This window comes from Podarcis pityusensis, assembly GCF_964106645.2.
Source record: "Podarcis pityusensis genome assembly, chromosome: 1".
In the NCBI taxonomy this organism is placed as follows: domain Eukaryota; kingdom Metazoa; phylum Chordata; class Lepidosauria; order Squamata; family Lacertidae; genus Podarcis; species Podarcis pityusensis.
The window spans coordinates 43,816,035-43,840,061 of record NC_138028.1 but is presented as its reverse complement, the minus strand read 5'-3'; the positions used below and the strand labels follow the sequence as shown (position 1 = coordinate 43,840,061).

Here is a 24,027-nt window from a genome sequence, read left to right as displayed (position 1 = left end):
TAGCAGGGTTGGCAAACTGTTGTCTGTTCATTTGCTCTAACATTTCGAGAATGTGGCAACAGCTGTAAAGCACGGAATAGCAGTGGCAGGGGACACATGGTCTTCTTAAAGGGAGTACCATTAAGTGTAGTAAACAGGCACCTCTAGGTGCTGCAGCAGAAAGGTTCCAATGGCCGAGTGTCAGTGCCAACACATCTATAGGAAGTGTTTGTGTATGTGTCTTCTTCCATTAGTAACACAGATATGCAAGGAGGAGATAGAAGTTTTAAAATGCCCAACAAAAGCATAACATGGGAAGTTGCCTGAGGTCTCCATCTGCTTTTGTGCAATTGTGGCAGATAGAAAAATGGCTTGGCTATCTTGGAATACGGCTTTTCCTGTGGGGAACGTGAAGTGATAAGCAAAGGTTGTCAATCGAAATGTTTACATCTGTATGCAATTACTATAATGGAAGCTGCTAAAGAAAAATTAGGGTTTGGCTTTTACAGCCCAACTCCAATGTTTGGGGCTCCTTTGAGAGGAAGGAGTGGGATATAAATTTAATATAAAAAAATAAATTAACAGAGATGCTGCTGTCAGGGGCCAGGTTAAAAAGAGCTTAGTTTGCCCAGGCTTTCATCTCCCTTACAAACAAACCTGGAGCGTTTCTGCCTAGGCAGTTTCAGGGTGGGGTGGGGGTGCTCAGCTGACAAAATCAGCTCTTCCAGCTGAATGCTAATGTTTAAATAAATGGACACACAGATGTGTTAATAATTCATGCTGTTCTGCTTCTTGAATTTGCTGAAGGAGGTGAATGCACAGGGGGCGACGAAACCATGAGGGCTTTAGGACCCATGAGAGTCTCCCGTAGCAGGAGGTGGAATTCTTCTATAAGCCAGCAAGAGTCCAAGCATTAACATCAGAGCTCTTGCAGAGCCTTAGAGAGAAGGACTGGCACACAGGGAAGAGGGTCAGTGCTGCCAGAGAGTCATAGGGGACCCAGCAAAGTCATGGATTTCCTCCTGCAGCTGGTTCTCTGCCTTCAGCTAGTCCCCTGGACCACCACTCTAGGTAAGGCACTTGGTTGTTGGTGTATTTCCATCCCTTCCTGGCACAGAGTGCCTGCCTTGGTGACTTGGACTTCTCTTCTTTTTCTTCATCTTTTTGAAAGTTGATGGGTGTGGGGGGAGAGTTAAATGGAAAAAGGAAATATATAGGAAACTCACCAAGTGGCTGTCACATTAGACTGTTTTATCCCGTGCTGATCATTGCCAAATACATTTGAATCATATACATTTTGTAAATAAAAAAGGCAGACTGTCTTGCAGTGGGGTAATGCTGAGTTATGAAAACTGAAAGTGGGTTTTCCTAGCACGTAGTGCTTGAGAAATACTGTATGGTATCTTATGCTGATGCTGAAAATGCTTGCCTCATGCTTTGGCTGAGGCTGTTTCAGAAGAGAAGCAAAAGATTGCCTCGTGCAAATCCCATGTTTTTGCTTGGGGATGCTTTTCAGGGTGAGGGATGCATAAAAGGGGGGACTTTGGGAAGGTGTACTGGAGAGGAAAGCGTACTTTCTGTGTAGGTAGTGTGGGTTGGCCGAGTGGGGGAGAGAAAACAGGTTTATTAGAGATCTTAGAAGGAAGGGGTGTGACAGGCTCCTAAGGAGTGCTATGCAAGCTGAGTTTGGAATAGAGGCTCAGTAGTTTAGGTTTGTTTATCACTGTCTGCTGTAATCTGGATCCCAGGGAGCAAAATGAAATAAGGGTGACTCGGGAACTCCAGAGGAAGGGCAGGAGAGTTGGAAGAATGGAAATAAAATTAAAATTGCTATCTGTTTGAAGGATGGCTGCCAGGAGGTAGGGGGGGTGCAATTTGTTATGATATCTGTTGTATTTTTATTCCACTTTCTGACCAAAAAGGCTCCCCAAACTGTGTGTGACATTTTTTTAAAAGCCCATTTTAAAATCTACAGTAAAATGCAATTTAAGCAGGAGAGTGATAGGGTACACTTACTTGAACATTGCATGCAGTACATTGTATAGGAGTCCCATGGCATGACTGGATAACTAGCTGAGAACAGATTGGCAAAATACTTGGAAGCTTCAGCACTATTGTAGAAGATCATGTTGTTGTTTAGTCGTTTAGTCGTTTAGTCGTGTCCGACTCTTCGTGACCCCATGGACCAGAGCACGCCAGGCACTCCTGTCTTCCACTGCCTCCCGCAGTGGAAGATCATAGACCTCCTCAAATCCTTACTCAGCCATGAAGCTCATTGAGGGACGTTGGGCTAGTCACTGTCTCTTAGCCTAACCCACCTCCCATGGTTGTCATGAGGGTAAACTGTGGAGGCAGGAAACCATGTAGGCAGCCTTGAGCTCCTTGCCGGAAAGGTGGGATATAAATCAAGTCAATAAATAACTTTGGCTACTTAAGAATAGCTGCTTCAGTGCCAAATAAGAAGGAAAAAAGTAGTAACGGTACAAAGCCGAGAACAAAAGTAGTGCCATCTTCAAATTGGAAGTATTTATTCTTACCCTCCTTATTTCTCCATTCCTGCTTAAGATGTTTGTTATTATGCACATTTGACGTTCTGACATTGTTTGCCACATCCGTCTGTCAGAAACAAAGGGAAAATAAACTATTTATTAGTTTGGCAGCCAGGAGTCCCTGACTTTTCTGTACAGTCCTGGCTGAGATCTAGTTGTTCTTCTGAGTCATACCCCGTTTCAAGCGAGTCCCTGTTCATTTCAGCAGGGAGTTCCATTGAAAAATGTTTGTCATGAGGTAGTAACTTAAAGAGATTTTGCATGTTGCTGGTTCTGAAGGGGTTTGTGAGGATACTACTTTATTCTTTAAACCGTCACAGATGCTTGCCCATAAAAGCAGGACACAGCAGCTTCCTAAGCAGTTTGTGGTTGCCTGGCATACGATTAAAACCCACCAAACACCATGCGGGAGGGGCGCTGAATTTTAAATTTCTGCAATTTCCCCAAACTGCCTGTTGGCTTTTTAATCTCTAAACTTATTGGTGGTCCAAACAGGGAAACCAGAAAGAAGTACAGCGGTACCTCAGGTTAAGTACTTAATTCGTTCTGGAGGTCCGTTCTTAACCTAAAACTGTTCTTACCCTGAAGCACCACTTTAGCTAATGGGGCCTCCCGCTGCCGCTGCGCCGCCAGAGCACGATTTCTGTTCTCATCCTGAAGCAAAGTTCTTAACCTGAGCTACTATTTCTGGGTTAGCGGAGTCTGTAACCTGAAGCATATGTAACCTGAAGCGTATGTAACCCAAGGTACTACTGTATTCATAAATGTTATCTTCTGGCTGACCAAGAGTGCCAGATTAGACACATAAAAAGCATGGAACATACTACTTAGTGCAGAATTTAACCTTCTGAGGACCACAGATTATATTGTTTGAATTTTAAAAAGCAGGTTTCTAGTCCATATGGTGTAGAAGCTAGGCTTGGAACTCAGGGGTCAAAGAATGTGTTTTGAAACGGTCAAAGAGAATTGGGGAGTCAGTAGAATCCCAGTGGTCAGGGAACAGTTCTCTAGTGTTTGGCTCACTTCCCCATTAGCAGAATTAGCAAAATATGAACAAGTTTAAAAGATGTGCATAATTAATAAATATTTTCAAGTTGCTTTGTTTCGACCCTCCAGTGTTGTGAAGATGGACATAGGAGCTCATTTGTAACAGCCCTATTCTCATGCTATGAATTACTTCTGATGCCCCCCACCCATACACATAGGGGTGTGGGTCTCTTCCACCTTCTGTATGCATTTGTGTATTCTGCAGTATTTAAATTTCAAGAAGATGATTATTCTTGAAGTTAACAATCTCCAAGAAAAATATACCGTATATACTTGAGTATAAGCTGACTTTTTCAGCACATTTTTTATCCTGAAAATGCCCCCCTTGGCATATACTTGAGTGAGGGTCCTTTCAGGCAGCTCCTTCGTCCTCCACCGCCTTTGCCACTGTCGGCGGCGGTGGAGGAGGAACGAGCAGACCAAATGCAGCCCTTTCCGGCTGCTTGTTCTTCCTCTGCCGCTGCCGCCACCAGCCTCTGGTGTGGTGAACCGGCTTATACTCGAGTCAATAAGTTTTCCCAGTTTTTTGTGGTAAAATTAGGTGCCTTGGCTTATATTCAGGTCGGCTTATACTTGAGTATATACGGTAATCAACTTCCTCAGCAGTTGCCTTGTGTGTGAAATAACTGGCTATGAGCTGCATTTTAGTGTTCCTGCACAAGCATTTGTGTCATGAAAAATGCATCCTCCCACCTACTCAGAGATTCAACTTCCAGAAACCCTGCAGAGAGAGATGAAACACGCTAGTGAGTCACAAAAATAACCTAAAAAGCAAAAAAGAACAAAGGATTCTGTAGCACCTTAAAAAAGCAAAGGCAAGCGTGTTGGTCTAGTATGTGTGTATTCATTCTAAAATCCACAGTTGGGCAATGCCTTTATTAGGACCAACCAGAATGTTACAAAACAGTGAGTAAGCTTTTGAGTTCTCCAGAGCTCTTCCTCAAGTTGCAGGTTACAACTTGGTTATTCTGAAGCAGGTTATTCTGAAGAACTCAAAAATTTGCTTACTCTTGTGTGACATTTTGTTTGGTCCTAATAAAGGTATTGACATAACTTGGGTTTTCATAGAATCACAGAATTGTAGAGTTGGAAAGTACCAATAAACAACAGGCTGACAATTATTCCCCCAAACAACTCCCCCTGCCCAGAAAATAACAAAATGGGATAGTGATTCTGCAGGGGTTTGGGGGTCAGAAAATGGGAATTGCCCCAGTAAATATGGCCCTGTTGGAGCAGTGTATGTGGTTTGCAGAATTTACTTATGGTAGGTTGAAGAATTTGGTGGAAGCTCAGCATGGCAAATTTGGGTTCTCTGCCTTTTTGTGGAACTGTGAGGCAAATCCTGAACTCCTGGTTCCTCATATAAGGCATGATTGATGATTTAACTGTCTTAGTGACGCCGAAATCCCACTGAACTTAGTGACTGCTTTGTCCTTGTTGCTACAGACCTGTGCTGAGTGAGTGGTGGGATTTAGGTCCATTTGTGAGGTAAATTAAACTCTTCCCATCAAAAGCACAAACTGAAATGGGAATAAACTTGAAGGGAACACGGTGCGGAGGGAGGGGGGAAGCTAGGAATAACAATCCACGAATCACATGCTACAGCTTCTTTGAGAAAACTATGTGTACCATTTCTAAAGCGGAAAGTACTAGGCTGCAAAATACTAGAAAGGGGAAGGGCAAAATTAAAGCAGTGTTGCTGTCGGTAAATGAAACCTCACTGTTTTTCATTGGCAGCGTTTTATCCTTTGAAATCAGCAAAACAAACCCTAGTAACATAAATTCCAATGATGATTTGCTGCTGGGTCATTGTGTCCTCTTTGTAGGAGGAGTGAACTGTTTCTGATCCTCTGCACGGTGATAATGTTCATATTAGGAGAACCCACAGAAACCCGTTTGTAATTGACAGCAGTTTAGTAATTGAACACAAGAGGATGGATTGTTACAGTTCAAGCATTCTCTTGGGAGACTATGTTTGCAACAAGAGCCATCCTGTTCAGCCTCTTGCTTTCAGACTTTCTTACTATGCGCAGTAAAAGCTATGGGACTCAAAAGGAATGAAAAATACTAAGAAGCAAAATATTAATGGCTGCTCTAACATAAGTGATTCCTTCCTGATGATTGCTGAATATATGGGAGTGTTATGTGGTTTGCAAAAGTCTGGGCATTTCTATATGCGTGTACAGTTACCAGAAGCTGCTGTGTTGTTGTTGTTTTTTGTGGTGTGTGTATGTGGGAGACACAGTTGGCCCACAAGGCTTGTCCTCTATGGAGAAGAATCTGTGAGCAAAGCTTAGGTGAGAATGCAGAAAATATGTTTAAAGTGCATGTGAACACTAAACATCAGAATCTAGGTTCCAATTCCTGGTGAATTTTTTCAAGTCTGCATTGGGACGATGAGGTAGAATTTCTAGAGTTGGTCTTCAATATCATGCATAATTCCTTGCCCAGATCTGACAGGCAGATTATGGAAAATATGCAAATATGTGTACAGTTACGGTACATACCTTTTTCAGGTTACATAATTTAACTTTCAATGCATCTGATTTTGGGTTACCTTGGCACAGAGATTTATTTGTGTGCATGAACATGAAAAATATTCAAAATCCTAGATATAAGTGTAGCTATTTTATATATCTTACTGGAACCAGTGCAGTAACCACTGTTGAAACCAAACATTTCCCTAAAATGAGAACTTTTGCTTTATAACCCAGCACTGGTTCTTTTCTTTTAAGTAGTGTAGTAACCACTGTTGAAACCAAACATTTCCCTAAAATGAGAACTTTTGTTTTATAACCCAGCGCTGGATCTTTTCTTTTAAGTAGTGTAGTAACCACTGTTGAAACCAAACATTTCCCTAAAATGAGAACTTTTGTTTTATAACCCAGCACTGGATCTTTTCTTTTAAGTAGTCAGAAAAGTAATGCTGAAAACTTGCATAACCATTTAATTACTGGACATTTAAAGGACCAAAAACTCGAGGTGGGGATGAGGCATGATTCATAGAAGATAGGATAGATTCTGCCTATATATGAGGGATTTCAATCTTAATGGGTTAGACAACCCATATTTGCATAGATAGATGAAGTAATATGAACCAAATGGTCGCAGGGACCCATTATCATGGTGGGTGTCAGCTGTATCTGTGAACGCTTGTTCTTGCATGTCATTTGTCCACATGAGCTTGTGTTCTAGGGTGTCTGTATGCACATGGCAATGCATTGTATGAATGAGACGCCAAATATCTAGGAAAAGGGAATGAGTGGAGTAAAACAGATTCTGATCTGATGGAAATCTATATTGGGTTGGCATCCATCTGTCTCAAGACAATGGAGGACTTTGACTTTGGGGATGAATCAAATTGTTGGAAGGTTACAACACCTGCTGTGGCTGTAGAGACCAATATGGGAGAGACCTTCCTGATGTGGAAGGTGTTGTGGTGTCACACCTGGTGGTTGTAAGTTGCCCACGACTCACTTCCAGAAAGCAACATGCTCAACATGCAAGCCTGGCTGGTAGACCTTCATCTTGGTACTGGACATTAGAATCATGGGGGACATGTTGTATCCTTCTGGGTAGTTTCTCCACCCATTGGTGCCCACCCTGCACTCGGTTCTCACCTGCGGCTCCTAGAAGCTGTTAGCAATGTGACAGGGGCCAAACCCTGGATAACTGCTTCGACTAGTTGGTTAAACCAGGTGAGGGTAGCTGATGGGTCTTAAATCCTCAGTAAGATAGGGGCTTGCCTATTCCCTGCATGTGAAGACAGGTTCCCATGGTTTGAGTGGACAAGACCAATAGTGGGTCCAGTGGTAATCAACCTGGGAAGGTAGCCCATCTAGGATAAGAAAAACTCTCATCACAAACCTCTAAATTAGTTTGGAGATGGTATTTAACACCAGTCAGATTGAATCAAATAAACAAGGAATATCCGGTGTTATGTTGGAGAGGATGCCAGGAAACCAGAAATTATGTTCGCATGTGGTGGGGGTGTAAATATGTACAATTTTTCTGGCAAAGGGTGTTTAAGGAGATAACAGAAATCACTAGGTTATGGCTGACCGAAAGTCCAGAGGTATCAATTTACAATGGGGTGGAAGGTTTGCAGACTATGAAAGACTTGCTCACAAATTTATTGACAGCTGCATAAATTATAATAGCTAGGAAGTGGAAAGGGCAAGCAGAATATAAAATGGAAGAATGGTATAAAGAGGTGTGGGATATAGCTATTAATGATAAATTAACATGTGCCATTAAGATAGGATGGGGAATACGTAGGAGAAATGATTTTGAGGAGATATGAAAGGTGTTTGAAGAATTTGTACTGTTAAAATGGAAAGGGGTCAAACCATTGCAAGAGGCGTTAAAATTTTGGGAGGTTGGATAGTTACAATGGAATGGTCTTGGTGGTGGGGTGCACATTTTTATTCTTATTTATTTATGATTATTACGTTGTCAAAATAAAAAAAGAAAAAGAAAAAGAAAACCTCCACTACCTTGCGGCTATGCTTGTTTGTGAGAAAAGCTTTGGGAAATTTATGTATGCAACCTTTTTATCGGTCACATTTCAAGGCCCTTGGGTGTCTTTATGGCAAGATCCATCTGTGAAATGCTTTTAACTTAAACAGAGAAAAGAATCCAAATTATTCACATTTCCATTCAGTGTATTTATTTGATTGGACCATGTGCATAGCTGGAACTTTTGTGTTTCCACCCATCTCTTCAATCAGATCTTGTTTTCTCCTATGGAGTTGAAATGGCAATAATGTTCAACTCTGCTTATCCCCTTCCAGTTGTGTTTGCATTTACAAAGTTCACTGTAGATTATAGCACTGAATTTTCTATTGGTTAACATGACATAAACTTGGTTCAGAGGAATGAAGAGGTCTTGGTGACAAGTGTGACCAAACCGGTGAGGAACAGCCAAGTGCGTGAGAGCCTTATTGAAAGCTGGGTGATCAGTGTGTTTGTGTGTTTAATGGGATAGTTGGATAGCAGAGTCCCAGGGAACTTATCCAGTCTTTGTTAAGTACCTCTGATATAAAAGTACAAGTGGCACTTTTGCAATATGGTAGCAATTTTCTACATAACCTATGCAGGTAGAGCACACTGAACAGAGAGGGAACACTAGTGCAATACCTTGCTAATGGGTTCTGTTGCAGTCGTTCTGATGCGTCAAGTTTTCAGGAGCATTTAGTCCATTTAGTAAAAACAAGCCAGACTTCCAAGCTTTTGCAGTCTCAATCACTACCACCATGCAATGCACCTGCTATGCCCAGAGAAGCTTGCTTGATTCCATCCCTTGTTCTGCAATGGCAGTGGCTTTAGTGATGAATCTGATAGTGATAAGGATTGGCTTAATAGTTCTCCCCACCCCTTGCCTCCTGCTCCCTTATCTATCAGAGAGGCCACTGACAAGGCCAGTGCCAAGGCTGCTTTTCCAAGTGTGATTCTTCTTATCAGCAGTAGTTGTATTGCATCAGAAGCCGCAAGCAAAGGAGGTCAACAAATCCTGGCAACAAGGGGAGAGAGGCAGTGTGATTTGGGAGGATGTCATGAGAGACCACCTCCAAAACACTAGTGCTACTACGCTAAAAACCTTGGTTCATGTAGAAACTAAACAAATACAACTTTAGGCTTCTCCAGGGAAGTGTACTGATATCGCTGCTGCCTAAGGAGCAAAGTAACCTGGTCCTATGGCCATTTTAGGGCTTTATACAATAGTATCTTGAACTGGCAGTCAATGCAGAGCTTTCAGCAGCGGCGTAATATGCGGATGTGGAGCTGCTCCAGCCAAAAGCTGGGCTGCAGCATTCAGCACTACCTGCAAATTTGAATTTCCCATGTGGCACACATGGTAATGAGCCAGTCTTATATCTACCCTGCTTGTTTGTATTTGCAACGATTTTGAGCACAGCGATTCCTTTTTGAGAATACCCCTTTTTGTCCTTTAAGTATGTGAAAAGGCATGCTTGCGACCTGTTAATGTTGTGTTTACATTTTAATATTGCATTAATGGAATGCACTCCAGAAAACATGCAAGCAATCTAACTGAAACATTTATGCATGTTTGCCATGAAACTCATCTCTCTTGACTCATTTGCTTAGGGTGTTTATATACCACTTTTCATCAGCAGGTGTCCTCACAGTAGTTTCCAGAACAATAAATAAAACATGATCATTAAAAAAAAAAAAATCAAAGCATCAACAGCAAACAGCAAAACTTGAAATGATACAATTACAAAGCAGACTCAAGGCTCAGAAAAGTCTTAAGCAAAGGCTAGAGAAGCAACAGAACATTATGGCCATTTGTGTCCCCAAGGTTCCACCGCTGGAGCACCACCACCAATAAGACCCTGCCCCAGGTGCCTACAGAGCAAGCTCTGGCAAAACTGGATACTGAGCAGAGAATTTCATGGTTTACAGTGCACAGTGACACATCTTAGGAAGTAACAGAATTACCTCTAGTGCTGCATTATTTGCTGAAAACAGCAAATCCCTTTCAGTGTATCAGTCACCTATCAGCGCCATGGTACCTCGGGTTACATACGCTTCTGGTTTCATACGCTTCAGGTTACAGACTCCGCTAACCCAGAAATAGTGCTTCAGGTTAAGAACTTTGCTTCAGGATGAGAACAGAAATCATGCTCCAGCAGCGCAGCAGCAGCAGGAGGCCCCATTAGCTGAAGTGGTGTTTCAGGTTAAGAACAGTTTCAGGTTAAGTACAGACCTCCGGAACGAATTAAGTACTTAACCCGAGGTACCACTGTACAGCAATCCATTAAACTTTTACAAACATCCAGCACATTTCGTTTGATTCAGATAATTTTGCCTGCCTAATTTTCAAACAGAGAGCATTCTCTCTCAGTACTCTCAAAAAGTGTTTACATACATTGGCCTTGGCGAAGGCCAGTAGTGAGCATCCACAGATCAAGAAAACAATGCCACTGAACCTCCTCCAAGGCTGTGTGTGTTGGGAATAAAGGCGAATGATTTGGTGCTGTGGCACTGCTAGAGGAACACCTGTATCTTGCCCTTCTTTCCCTCATGTATCTGTGGAATGTGTGGATTATCTGGAATACTGAAATTACCACTACACATGACCAAATAGCTCCTACATGTTTTCACAGCCATACTGCAGTATAATTCCGCATGTCTGATGCCTCCCCTCTTCACTGCTATATTCTTGTGCCAAGTGTCAAAAGAGGTGATGATAAAAATAAACAAAAAGTGCCCTTCTTTATTTGGCTTTGTTCAGCTGCCTGGAACAAAAGAACACCAGATTCTTAATGATTTTCTAGGTTTACGCAGGGTCTCCCTTTAATAAAGAAACAAAAGCATTTTAGTCTGGAAATGACTTCAAGGCAGAGCACTATTCTAGCATGGGATGCTAGTCAGCAAGAAAAGGGAGAGGTTAAAATCATCTCCCTGGCAGTTTGTTAAATTCCCAGCTGCAAATCTGTGCATTCCAGCTTTTTAGCTGTCTTTCAATGCTGCGTTAAATTATTTTTCTGAGCTGGTAAAGGTAAAGGGACCCCTGACCATTAGGTCCAGTCATGGGGTTGCGGCGCTCATCTCGCTTTATTGGCCGAGGGAGCCGGCGTACAGCTTCCCGGTCATGTGGCCAGCATGACTAAGCTGCTTCTGGCGAACCAGAGCAGCGCACGGAAACGCCGTTTACCTTCCCGCCAGAGCGGTACCTATTTATCTACTTGCACTCTGACGCGCTTTCAAACTGCTAGGTTGGCAGGAGCAGGGACTGAACAACCGGAGCTCACTCCGTCGCGGGGATTCGAACTGCTGACCTTCTGATCGGCAAGTCCTAGGCTCTGTGGTTTAACTCACAGTGCCACCCGCTGGTAGGCACAGCTATAAAGTGTTCCTTGGGAGTCTTGGACAGTAGATATTGTTCCATGGCCACCCCAATCTCCGCCAAGCGGCTGCCCGAGATTCCAGGGGGTTCCAGGCACTCATCCAGGGTTGTGTTTCCACTGGGAAATAAAGGCACAGCTTTTCTTAAAGACTAAAGCATTGGAGCCCAAGGCATCCTTCACCCATGCCTCTGTCCCAGCATGCCATGGTTCAGCCCTGCATGGCCTCTGCCTGGAGTTCTGGCTCCACCCTTCTCCTGTTGAAGAGGATGTGATCCCAGATTCCTCAAAGGTGATGGTGGTCTGACCTGAAAAAACATTCCTGGGACCCAGAAGCTTTTATCGACTCAGTGAAATTTGCTTCTGGCACAATTTAAACATATGTGGACAATCTATAGATAAACATATATAAACAATTTAAATATATATAGAAACAAACCAACAAATGGATAAAATAACTATCAATTCATTGCCCTTTCATGACATTTCAAATCAGGGTGATTTGATTTCAGATGGCAGGTGAGGGATAGGGGGAAGCGGGGCAAATTGATACACCAACAATATTTCAATATCGAGAAATGTTATTTGTTTCACGACATCACTAAAATGTGTCTATACATGTGTGAGTACAACAGTTGCAACCGCGCTGCCAGCCAGTTAGCCATTGGTGTTTGACGAGAGTAAATGTGTTCTTAGCACGGCCAACTAAAAAATTATATGAAATTCAAAAGTGTTCCAACACTGTTTTACATCGTTTAGTTTAGATTTTAAAATACCAAAGGTAAGTTATTCCACTCAGTAATCAGGATTACACGTGATTTTTAAACAAGTTTAGTGGTTTTATTAATAATTGTTAGTTTTTTTGAAAATGTCCGTTGGGGCATATAAAAGGTATTGGGTACAATAGTGCCCCAATATACAAGTTTGCATGAAATCTCTAAACTCATTAATTTTGAAAAGGAAAAAAAATGTTTACTACGTGGCCAAAGTCATTTCTAAATATAATATGACTGGTTATCAAGTGCCATATCTCAGGAAAAAACCAGGATCTTGTATGTTTGTCTTCCCCATTATAGAAGATAAGGCAAGCGTTGATTTCAAGGACGTTTTCTTGCCGTTGCCAAAACCAAATTTCCCAGAGGGCACATCTCAAACATCATCTCTTTATACTTTTTCTATTGACTTAAGTGGATATAATGTGCAATAGAAGCTACACGTTAAGTAATTATCTTATTTTTTATAAGCATTTCGTTTAAATTACTGTTTTTTTTGACTACCTAATGTGAGTTCTTATACTTTTTAAGTTTTTTCAGTTTTTTTTTAAATGGATAGGTGTTTGAGGAAAGATTAATATAAGTTTTGATATTTTGTTAAGAAAACCTGCCATAAAGTCTATGATATGTGTGAAACACTGTTAGTTTTGATACGTAATTTAGATTTTAAATAACAAATTGTAAGGCTGATTATGATCTCTCACAATAAAAAATGTTTTTTCATTAAATTTGTGCAAATAATTACCATTCTCATACAATTTACGCTTTGTATCAAAGTGCCCCATAGGTGAGGTAAAATGATACAAAACTCCTTTTTTTTACTGAAGTCATTATATTCTCATTATCTTCTAACTTTAATGGTTCTTTTGATTGCTATTATAATATTGATTAGTTATGCCATGCATCAAACCAAAAATTTTATTGACTCATTTTTGTTACATAAAATATGAGATTGAATATTTCTGTATCAATCTGCCCCTACATCTGTTACACATTTTAATGGTTCCCCAGATAGGAAATTCCCTGTGGGCAGAAAGCTAATAAAACATCAAGGATGAGAAGCTTTCCCTGATAGATCCAAAAATCAAGAATTTGTCCAAAATGTATAACTTGCTGTTGAAATGGAACACCCAGGATGAAACGGTGAAATCAGTCATGATTAAATGGGCACAAGATGTTGGACATAATATAATGATGGCTGACTGGGAACAGTTATGGACCACTGGTATGACATTCACGGCATGTAATGCCCTAAGAGAAAATTTTATGAAAATGATTTATAGGTGGTACATGACACCAGTCAAGCTTGCAAAAATTTACCATTTGCCCGACAATAAATGTTGGAAATGTAATGAGACTGAAGGCACATTCTTTCACCTTTGGTGGACATGCCCAAGGATTAAGACATACTGGGAGATGATTTATAATGAAATGAAAAAGGTACTTAAATATACCTTCCTGAAAAAACCAGAGGCCTTTCTCCTGGGCATGGTCGGCCAATTGGTGCCAAAAAAGGATAGACCTTTTTTTATGTATGCAACAACAACAACAAGAGTCGCAATGTATGCAACAACAACAGCAACATCGCAAAGTATTGGAAGACACAAGATTTACCCACCCGGGAAGAATGGCAGATGAAGTTGATGGACTATATGGAATTGGTGGAAATGACTGGCAGAATCCGAGACCAGGGAGAAGAGTTGGTGGAAGAAGATTGGAAAAAGTTTAAAGACTATTTACAGAAATACTGTAAAATCAATGAATGTTAGAAAAATGTTGGAATGAAATTATATGGCTTTAGTAGAAATGTTGTAAGGAATTAAGTATAAATAGATTAATAGAGTATTAAAGGAAAAAATAAGGCTAGAATGTGTTAAGATAATTATAGGATAGAAAACAGAGGAGGATGGAAAGGAATTGCTGAAACAATTAATAGAAGTGGAATACAAAAAGGGAAGTGTGAGGAGGTCGTGGAAATAAGTGAATGAAAGATAAGATATTGAAATTGTTTGATTTATATTAAATTGTTTTTGTTTTGTTTTGTTAGTTTGATGTATTTAATGTGTATGTAGTGTTTTTGTATTGTATTGTATTGTATTGTATTGTACTGTATTGTATTGTTTTTGTAGTGTTTAAATTGTTGGAAAAGTAATAAATATTAATTTTTTTAAAAAAAAGAGAAGCTTTCCCTGATAACACTTAGTTTTCTGTGGAAATGTTGCTATTGGTGACCAGAATTTGATCTGTAACCTAAAGTAATTATTTCTTATGTGTTATGGTCAGCGCCAAGGGCAACTAATCTCAGCCAACAGCAGAGTGGAACAACCGGCAGTGAGTGAGATCTCTTTTTTGGCTGGTGTAACTAGACTTGGAACTTCCTACACTGATTACATCTGAAGATACAAGGACATTCTGAAGTAAAAATAGTTCCCAGAGTCCCTGTTGAGATTTCAAGTCTTTTCTTGCATGTACTAATCCACTAATTATAAACCTTTCAGAACATTTATGGTTGACAAAGTTAAAATCCAGGTGTTGGGTAAACAGGCAAAAGTCAACCACAATCAAAGGGTACAGAGGAACTGCAGAAGTCTTAGAAGAGATGTTAAAACGAGAATATCATTGCTTCTTTGTCTCCCGAGGGCTTTTTCAGGCAATCTTTCTAAACAAACAATACGTATTTGGCCATTCTTCTTGCTCGGTTGTGACAAGGCTTTGTAAGTCATGGTAAGGTCTCAGGCAGCTGATTTGAGGGGTCAGAAAAGGGCAGCACATTGGTGGTAGTAGTAGTAGTACAGCGGTACCTCGGGTTACATACACTTCAGGTTACAGATGCTTCAGGTTACAGACTCCGCTAACCCAGAAATAGTGCTTCGGGTTAATAACTTTGCTTCAGCATGAGAACAGAAATCGTGCTCCGGCAGCCCAGCAGCAGCAGGAGGCCCCATTAGCTAAAGTGGAGCTTCAGGTTAAGAACAGTTTCAGGTTAAGAACGGACCTCCGGAACGAATTAAGTACTTAACCCGAGGTACCACTCTAGTAGTTATTTATTAAATTTGTATACTACCCTTTAGCCAAAGATCTCAAAGCAGTTCACAGCATAAAAATGCAAGATAAAAACACAATATACACAATAAAAGCAAACCAAACCATCTCCCTTGTTCTCTTAGAATGGCAATTACACTCACCAGAAAAGTGACGGAACTCACCTGAGAGGTGCTGGAACTGGGTTCCTGTGAGTTCCCCCTTAAAAAAAGCCCTATGTAGAATGTAAATCAGCCAAAGGCCTAGTTGAAGAGGAATGTTTTCACCTGTCACCTTAAAGATGTATACTGAAGTTGCCAGGTGAGCCTTGCTGGGATGGGCATTCCACAAGTGGGGAGCCACTGCCAAAAAGGCCCATTCTCATGTTGCCCTCCTCCAGACCTCTTATGGAGGAGGCACACGAGGAAGAGCGTCAGATGATGGTTGCAGGGTCCTAGTCGGTTCATATGCAGAGAGGAGGTCCTTGGTTTATTATTTTTACTGCCAGGGAGGAAGAGAGATCCTTGTGGGATTTCCTACCTCAGGTCCCAAATAACTTGGCAAGATATATGCATCTTAACTTGCATGGGAGTGGGGGGAACTGCAAAATGTCCAGATATGTCCTCAATGTCACTACCACTGCAGAGACATTGCATCCTGTCCCCCTTTCCTATTTTGCTATAGGAAAAACACAAACGCAAAATGCCAGCATGTCGTTTGTGTGTTGGGGTAGGGTGCAGAATGCATCATCATGATGTCTGTGTAACTCGTTCTGAATAAAAAAACCCCACAACACTTTGTTCTTCATTTTGGAGATTTGGTATGGGGGGAAAAAACATTAATGGGGTGTGTGCTTTCCTGGCTGAGCCACTGCAGCAGTGAAGTCTTGTGCTGCTTTTGGTTTTTCTCTTCCTTTCTCTGACTGAGCCTCCAGGTTTTTTCTTGCAAGGGGCTAAATCTGCTAATTATAGCCCTTTCAGATTATTTATGGTTGCAAAGTTAAAAACCCAGGTGTTGGGTAAATAGCCAACAGCCATACATGCTCAAAAGGTACGGGGAGGCTATGAAAGTGACAGACTTGCTAGATATACTGGAGATGGGGCAAGTGGGGGGCATGAAAATGAATCGTCTATCTCCCTAGAGTATCTAGTGACACATTGGAGCATCTGTAGGATTAAGGAAAAATTCACCCCCTCCTCAGGCATTTTGAAGATGTTGTGCAGCTACATGCCCCTTGTCACCCATAGTCTGTTTTGATTAAAGAGCATATCGGTTTGCAAGAACTGAATAGCAACTTCAGGTAGGGAATCTGTCACTGCTTCTCCTTTTCAGTTAAGTAGTTGTGCCACTTGATATCAGCTCAAGTTTATTTCCCCCCAGCTTGTCAATTACGCTGTGCCGGTCAACTGTAGTGGCAGGTTTAGGCAGCAGGGGCAAGATGCTACCTGCTACTCTGTGTGTGATGATGTGAATAGTAACTTCTGTGCCCTCCATTATTTTAGGGTTTGGTGAAACGTCTTAGGCTAAATGACCCCTTCCAGAAGTCTAATGAATGAGCATCACTTCCCTCATAGACATGCTTTATAGTCTTTCATGAACAGATATACAGTGGTACCTCTGGTTACATACTTAATTTGTTCTGGAGGTCCGTTCTTAACCTGAAACTGTTCTTAACCTGAAGCACTTTAGCTAATGGGGCCTCCTGCTGCCGCTGTGCCGCTGCTGCACGATTTCTGTTCTCATCCTGAAGCAAAGTTCTTAACCTGAAGTAATATTTCTGGGTTAGTGGAGTCTGTAACCTGAAGCATATGTAACCTGCAGCATATGTAACCTGAGGTACTACTGTATTCCAGTATCTATCTGAGAAAATAAAAGGTAAATTATCTTTAAATTATCCTGCTTTGTGTGACTTAACCTTGAATAGGTTAAGGAACAGGCCTTGAAAAAACATGCTGAGAAGTTCCTCCTCTTCTGTGTCTCGCTAAGCAGCTAAAAACTAACATACCGGTAAATGAGTACATAACAAGTAGAAATTTAGCAGGTGAACCACCCTAAACACCACCCAAAACACATGTTGAGATTAACTTAAGCCTGCAATCCAATATATATTGCCTGAGAATGACACAGTGGGACTTGCATCTGAGTAAACAGGGAACACAGCGGGCCTTGTGTCTGAGTAAACATGTATTGGGTTGGGCAGTGATTGGGAACTTTCACCAGATTTATTTTTACTGAAGTCACAAGAGCAGTGATTGGGGGCTAGGAAAGAAGAGAAAAAGCAAACAATAAGCAAATAAGGTGATTCATTACTGGGGACCGTGTGATATAAGCCGGAATTTGTTCTGGGTTGAGGAGGAAGGGAACTGCCAGAGACAGTTATCCTGCTTTGTGTATCTTAAGCTTGAATAGGTTAAGGAACAGGCCTTGGAAAAAGCTGCTGAGAAGTTCCTCCTTTTCTGTCTCTCTCTCAGCAGAAGTTTGTTTGATTTGATTCAAGCAAGAGAGGCTACCAAAAATACGAAACAGATACATATTTATTATAGAAGGAGACTTGCACTGTATCCACCGTTCTGTTCTCTCTCTGTCTCACACAAAAGGTTACAAAATACATACTAAACAAAAGGACAACACTCCTTAAAGCAGTAAAAACTCCCTGCTTCCTCCCTGGTTACTAGAACATGCTAAAAGTTTTGAGGAGGTGTGGCCTTCAAGGAAACAACTCTGAGCATGTCAAAACACATATCTATGATTCAGAAAGGTATACCCTGAAGGAAACCTAATAATGTTGTTCTATGGTGGTATGTGTTGGCAAGAGTTGCTGTAAGTCTGGAACATGGCAGTTGTAAGCTTTGGGCTGAAATCACAGAAATGTTTGGGGAAATCTGGATATATGGCAATCCAAATCAGAAGTGTAGATTTTGGCGAAGTTCCTTAAAAATAGCTCAAAATCTTTTTTCAATTTTTTTTGATTTTGCAACAACTTTGGCAACAACAACAACTCAGTTTTTGAAATATGGGAACCCTAGTGTTGGCTGTAGCTGTATGCTATTTCCTGCGTCCTGATAAGTGGGATTGCCGAAATCACCTACCTTACACCCACTGGTCTCCCCATCAGATGCCCCCTCTTCCATATTAGTGTTATGAAGCAGACATTGGGTGGGAGCCCCATTTTAGCTTCTGAAACATGTGTTTCCAAATTTTCAGGATGTTTCTAAGGAAAGAGTTTTCTTCAGGAGTTCCCCCCCTCCACTCCCAGCCCCCAGATTTAATATAATGACCATGATATGCAGTAGTAGAATAAATAAATAAACTCCAACCCAATTGATAATATTAGCCTAAAATACGCATGTGCTTCACAGGCCAAATCTGGACTTCAGGCTACTAGTTAGTCATCCTTGCTCTGACAGATACATCTTCTTTATGAAAAACCAGAGACTGGGGACTGAATTTCCTTTTTCTGTTTGTTTCTGACATTGTTTAGTCACCCACTTCTCTACCTGCCTATCACTGACCAATGATAATACACACAGAAAAGTCAGCAGTTGTACTTTCTCTAGTGTCTGCAAAAGGACTCCAGTTATGAGGGGCTGTTTCCATTAGTGGGATGTGTTGGTACCATCTTGCTTAATCAATTCAGCCATGGTCAGAAATGAAGAGGGAGATTTCCCCAAGAGTCTTTGTTTCTTGTAGATACTCCTTCTGTGTTCCTCGCTCTTTGATGCCGTGGTGCTGATTTCATGCTGAGGTCAAGGGAGTTTGATGTGACACTCTGACGCTCGTCTAGCTTCATTTAACTAAGGCAGCCTGAAGCATCAGAAGGGTAAAAAAAGAAACTTGCATCAGAAAAGCCTATATATAGACAGAGATTTTCCAATGGATCAGGTTTGCACTGGTACTATCCTGTTTTCTGCTAAATTTCTCAGCATGCTATATCTCTAATCTATAGAATTAACGACTTGCTTATAGAAATCAGGAACATTTGCACTTCAGCCAGTGGTAACAATTCCACTAGAGGAGAGATGGAAGCTCATTCCTACTGACTGAAGAAGAAAAACGAACCTTAGCTGTCCAACTTTTGAATTTGGAAGTATAATTTGTCAGCCTCGTTAATTTTTTTAAAAAAATGATATCACCACCACCCATAAGTGTGCTAAGTTTTTTATGTACAATAGTATATTTTAAAGACTGGGTCGTTTTCAGCTACCGTGTCCCGTCAGTGCAAGGGATTTTGTTTGTGCAACAGGAGTTTCCCCTCCCCTTCCACTGCCTACACCCTCCCCAAATCTGCTCTAGAGGGTTCGGGAAACTCCTATAAGAGATTTAGGAGATGCATGGAGGGAGGGAACAGTTCCCTTGCGTGACGATTATCCGCTGGTGGCACCAGCATTGTGGAATGCCTCACTTGCTGAAATACCAGAGGCCCCATCTGCATTGGCTTTCTGACATCTCCTGAAGACACATGTTTTTAGGCAATGATTCTCCTGAACTGAACCTATTTTTAACTGTTTTAATTGCTGTGCTCTTCAATTACTTGTCTTACAGTTTTTAATTAAGGATATTTTTAATGCTCAGTGGATTTGTTATTGCATATTTTAATTATGCATTTATTTTATAGTCATAAACCACTTACTTGGCAACCATTTTGGCACATAAGCAGCTAATTATTATAATTAATAACAGTAATAATAATTGCTTACAGAGAAATCCTTGTGTTGATGGAACAAGAGACTTAGCACTATGTTGATTCCACCCTATAATTGAAAAATATTATTAGTATTAGTATTAGTATTAGTATTAGTATTAATTTATTACATGCCCTTCATGCTCAGGCCCCAGAGCAGATTACAACAATTTCAAACGCAACATTAAAAGCAGTTTAAAACTTTTTTTCCTGACAAGGGGCTGCATTCCCTGTTGGGGTTCACATGCCAGCAATGAGGAGAGCTCTGGAGTCAATTAGAGAAACAAAATACCTAATGAAGAATGAACAACACCCCATGTCAGTTTTCAGTGGTTGCCTCAGATTAGAATTCCCAGTCCCGTGGGAAGTCCACTGGGGACTCAGCTACACTGGCAAAGAAAAAACACTTTCCCCCGCTGTTTCTGCAGTCTAGCACTGTGACACCAGATGGCGCTGTGGAGTTCCGTTTTTGCTTACCCAGTTTCTCATACAAAGTTTGCAACGCGATTAACTGAAACGCTTCTTTGATGTGTCTAGATCCAGCTTGGGTTTGATGGGATAAATCTCAAATAAGTACACAGAGGATTTGTTCAAGTACCTGAGCTTCAAAACAGCCACTTTTCTGAAAACTACAAATGAAAGAAAACCAGTTGATTGTCATGTGCTTTGGAAACACTTTGCAAGCTCTGTGCTTGATACATTTAGGAAATGCTGAACTGGTAAAGGAAGGAAGCTGGTTGTTGGGAGCTTAGGAAGCTCTCTGTGTTTGGTGCTTGGGAACCCTGCCTGAACCCATTAGCTGTGCTAGAGCTGTAAGTTTAGGAAACATGATGACCCTATGGCACCTGATCTGAGTATTATTTATTCTGGTCTCCTGTGTCTGGTTGAAGAGGTTTCTCTGCCCCTTGCAGCACTTTACATTGGAAGCTGGGAAGTGTCTCTGTCTTCAACCCTTTCCGCTCTTTGGCGCTGGGGAAAATATACTCGGTTCAATTAACTTCTCTCCCTGCCAAGAGAAACCTCTTTCATTAATATGTACCTTGGCTCTTAAGAAATATTCCTACAGTGACCTGAAATCAATAAGAGGTTGCTCTATTAAAGAGTACAGCTGGCAAGTAAAACAACTGCACAGCCCCTTTTACTGACAAGCTTCTTTTTGGCATTCCCTCCAAGTGGAATTCCCACTTTGGCCTTATGGCTGCTTCTCAAGAGACAGCCACACCATCTTTTTAAAGTACGTGGCTTCCTCCTGAAAAACCCTGGAAACTTTGGTTTTGTTAAAAGTGCTGGGAATTGTAGCTCTGAAGGTGTATAAACGGCAGTTCTGAAGACAGTATGACCAAAATAAAATTAAAAATTAGAGTGTTGCAGAGGGAACAAGTTAGATTTCTCTAGAGCAGAACTTTCATATCTTCCTCATATAACATGAGGTAAGCATGTGTGGTTCGTAACTGTGGGTTTTTTAGTAATTTAGGCAAAACGTTTCCATTCTCCCCACTGTTTAACTACTGTATAAACACTGGTAGTTTAAAATATTGGCTAGCTTTCTGTTGCTTCTGCTGTTTCAAGTATTTGCTTTTGGTCTTATTTTATTTGTTTTGTGTTGTAATACATATTACAAGGGGTGGCATATGAAAGTCTTCATTAGACTGCTTATGCATCTGCTCGGCAAGGCAGTGAGGGGTGTGATTTCCATTTTAGTCAGCCTTAACTGCTGGATGTGAAGGGGAGAATAGGAAGCTGTTTTAGACTGAGTCTGACCGTTAGTTCATCTAACTCAGTATTCTCTGCACTGATGAGTTGCTGGCCAAGACATCAGTGCATCCAAGAAACCAGCAATTTTTGTCTCCTCCTTTCCTTGAGCCATTTCCATTTCAGCTGGTCGTCAGAAGGACTTGTAACTAGGAACGGGTAGGGTACCCTAGTTTGCTTATTTCATTTCCCCTCCCAATTATTTTTCTTTGGTGTCGTGTACTGTTGGTTGTAAGCCTTGGGGCAGCGACTGTTTTGTTATTATTGACCTGTCCGCCACTATGATACCCTTTTGTGGTTAAAAAACAATGATATTTAAAGAAATGTCTGAACCATCCTTCATACAACCAAAACAATTCATTCACCAGAATGCCTACTATTCCATTAATCAGGACCTTTAGGGGCAAAAATTAAAATTGGTAAACACTCATGAGCTCACTATGTCAGGGAACATTTTTTTGCCTTTGTAGCAAGAAATAATGAACTCTGTCACTACAGCAGTACTAGACCTGGAGTAGGACTTTTTATTGTGAATGAATGAAATTGCTCCTTTTCCAGTAATGGCATTGGTCTGCCCTTTTACCATCCTAAACAATTGGCTTATAACCTGGATAGATTGTAGGTAACTACATGGCAGTGCTAGCACCCATCTCCATATAACAGTTGAAAATGTTCAAATTATTTAGCAATTTTAGGTTCATTCTCCAAGGAACAAACTAAGCTTTTAGAACCTCCCCCCCTGCACCCGCTTAATGTGCTGCAGCAGTGATCACATCACATTGACTACAATTGACTACCAGTTTGGTGTAGTGGTTAAGAGCAGTGGACTCGTAATCTGATGAACCGGGTTCGCGTCTCCGCTCCTCCACATGCAGCTGCTGGGTAACCTTGGGCTAGTCACACTTCTCTGAAGTCTCTCAGCCTCACTCACCTCACAGAGTGTTTGCTGTGGGAGAGGAAGGGAAAGGAGATTGTTAGCCGCTTTGAGACTCCTTTGGGTAGTGACAAAGCAGGATATCAAATCCAAACTCCTCTTCTCTTCTTCTACATTAACATGCAACACTAAGCCTAAGCATTTGTTTTAACCATAATATACTGGTGCACACAGTTTAAGCAATCCCATTTAGCTCCCCCCTTAGTCAAGCAGAGAAACAACAGAGCAGCTCGTTTAGCATTATGTCTGAAATGGCACTCATTATTTGTTTCCTTGGGAGGTTGTGGAGTCTCCTTCCTTGGAGGTTTATAAGCAGAGGTTGGAAGGGCATCTGTCATGCATGCTTTAACTGAGATTCCTGCATTGCCGGGGTTGGACTAGATGACCCTTCCAGCTCTACAATTCTATGATTCTCTCCATGATCAGGAATTCAATAAGAATTCAGTAAGAACAGGGAAAACAGGTAGAGAAAACTGGGACTCTACATTGCCATCTGGTGGCACAATGTTATCTCTTCTCTTTGGCAATCACTCGTAGCCGAGTAGGATTGTCTTCCATAAACATGGTTTTAACAATGAGTCCGTAAGTGACTGTGAAGGCCAGTTCTGGATCCACACGTCCTTCCACAGTGGGGACATTGGTTTTCAGGTGGGAATTGATCACAGTGTGGATTTGCCTTCCTCTTAGCACGTTTCTCCCTTGCGTCCTGAGTTTGAGTGTCTTCAAAGCCCATGACACCTTTGGTAAAGATTGTTCTCCAACTGGAGTGCTCGCAGGCCATGTTTCCCAGTTGTCAGTGTTTATACTACATTTTTTTAGATTTGCCTTGAGACAGTCTTTAAGCCTCTTTTGTTGACCACCAGCATTACGCTTTCCATTTTTAAGTTCAGAATAGAGTAGTTGCTTTGGAAGATGATCATCAGGCATCCGCACAACATGACCAGTCGAACGAAGTTGATGTTGAAGAATCATTGCTTCAACACTGGTGATCTTTGCTTCTTCTGGTATGCTGATATTAGTTTGCCTGTCTTCCCAAGTGATGTGTAAAATTGTGCACAATGTTATATCACACATGCAACGCATATAAGTCGCTTTTTCTTTACCAGTCTAGCTGAGTCCTAAGTGACATGTGCATATTATATTTAAAACAAACCACAAAGCTTTGTTTAGCACATGGCTGGTGAACCTGTGACCCTCTAGATGTTGTTGGACTCCAGTGCCAGTATGGTCCATGGTCAGAAATTAGAAGAGTTATACTCCAATGAGATGCAGAAGGGCATGTGTCCCCAATTTCTAGTTTAGTACAATGATGGCTTTAGGGGTAGGCTAACTGGGCAACAACACTTTAGAGGGCCCTCAGATCTTGTGCAAAATTCTGCCTTCCTCCTTTATAGCCAGTAAGTCTCCATCTGCCTTGCCT

General features: G+C 41.3%; 1 protein-coding gene across 3 annotated transcripts in view; it reads left to right on the top strand.

The window, feature by feature from the left end:
- The first annotated feature begins 859 nt into the window (after positions 1–859).
- Positions 860–24,027, top strand: part of LTK (leukocyte receptor tyrosine kinase) — a 110,077-nt gene continuing 86,909 nt past the window's right edge. For 2 of the 3 annotated variants that reach the window (XM_080996485.1, XM_080996484.1), the window contains exon 1: positions 861–1,050. In XM_080996485.1, the coding sequence (XP_080852611.1) occupies positions 990–1,050 (61 nt within the window). In that variant the 5' untranslated portion in view covers positions 861–989. Of the gene's footprint in view, positions 1,051–24,027 lie in introns of all 3 variants that reach the window. The other variant, XM_080996486.1, reaches the window with a different exon arrangement.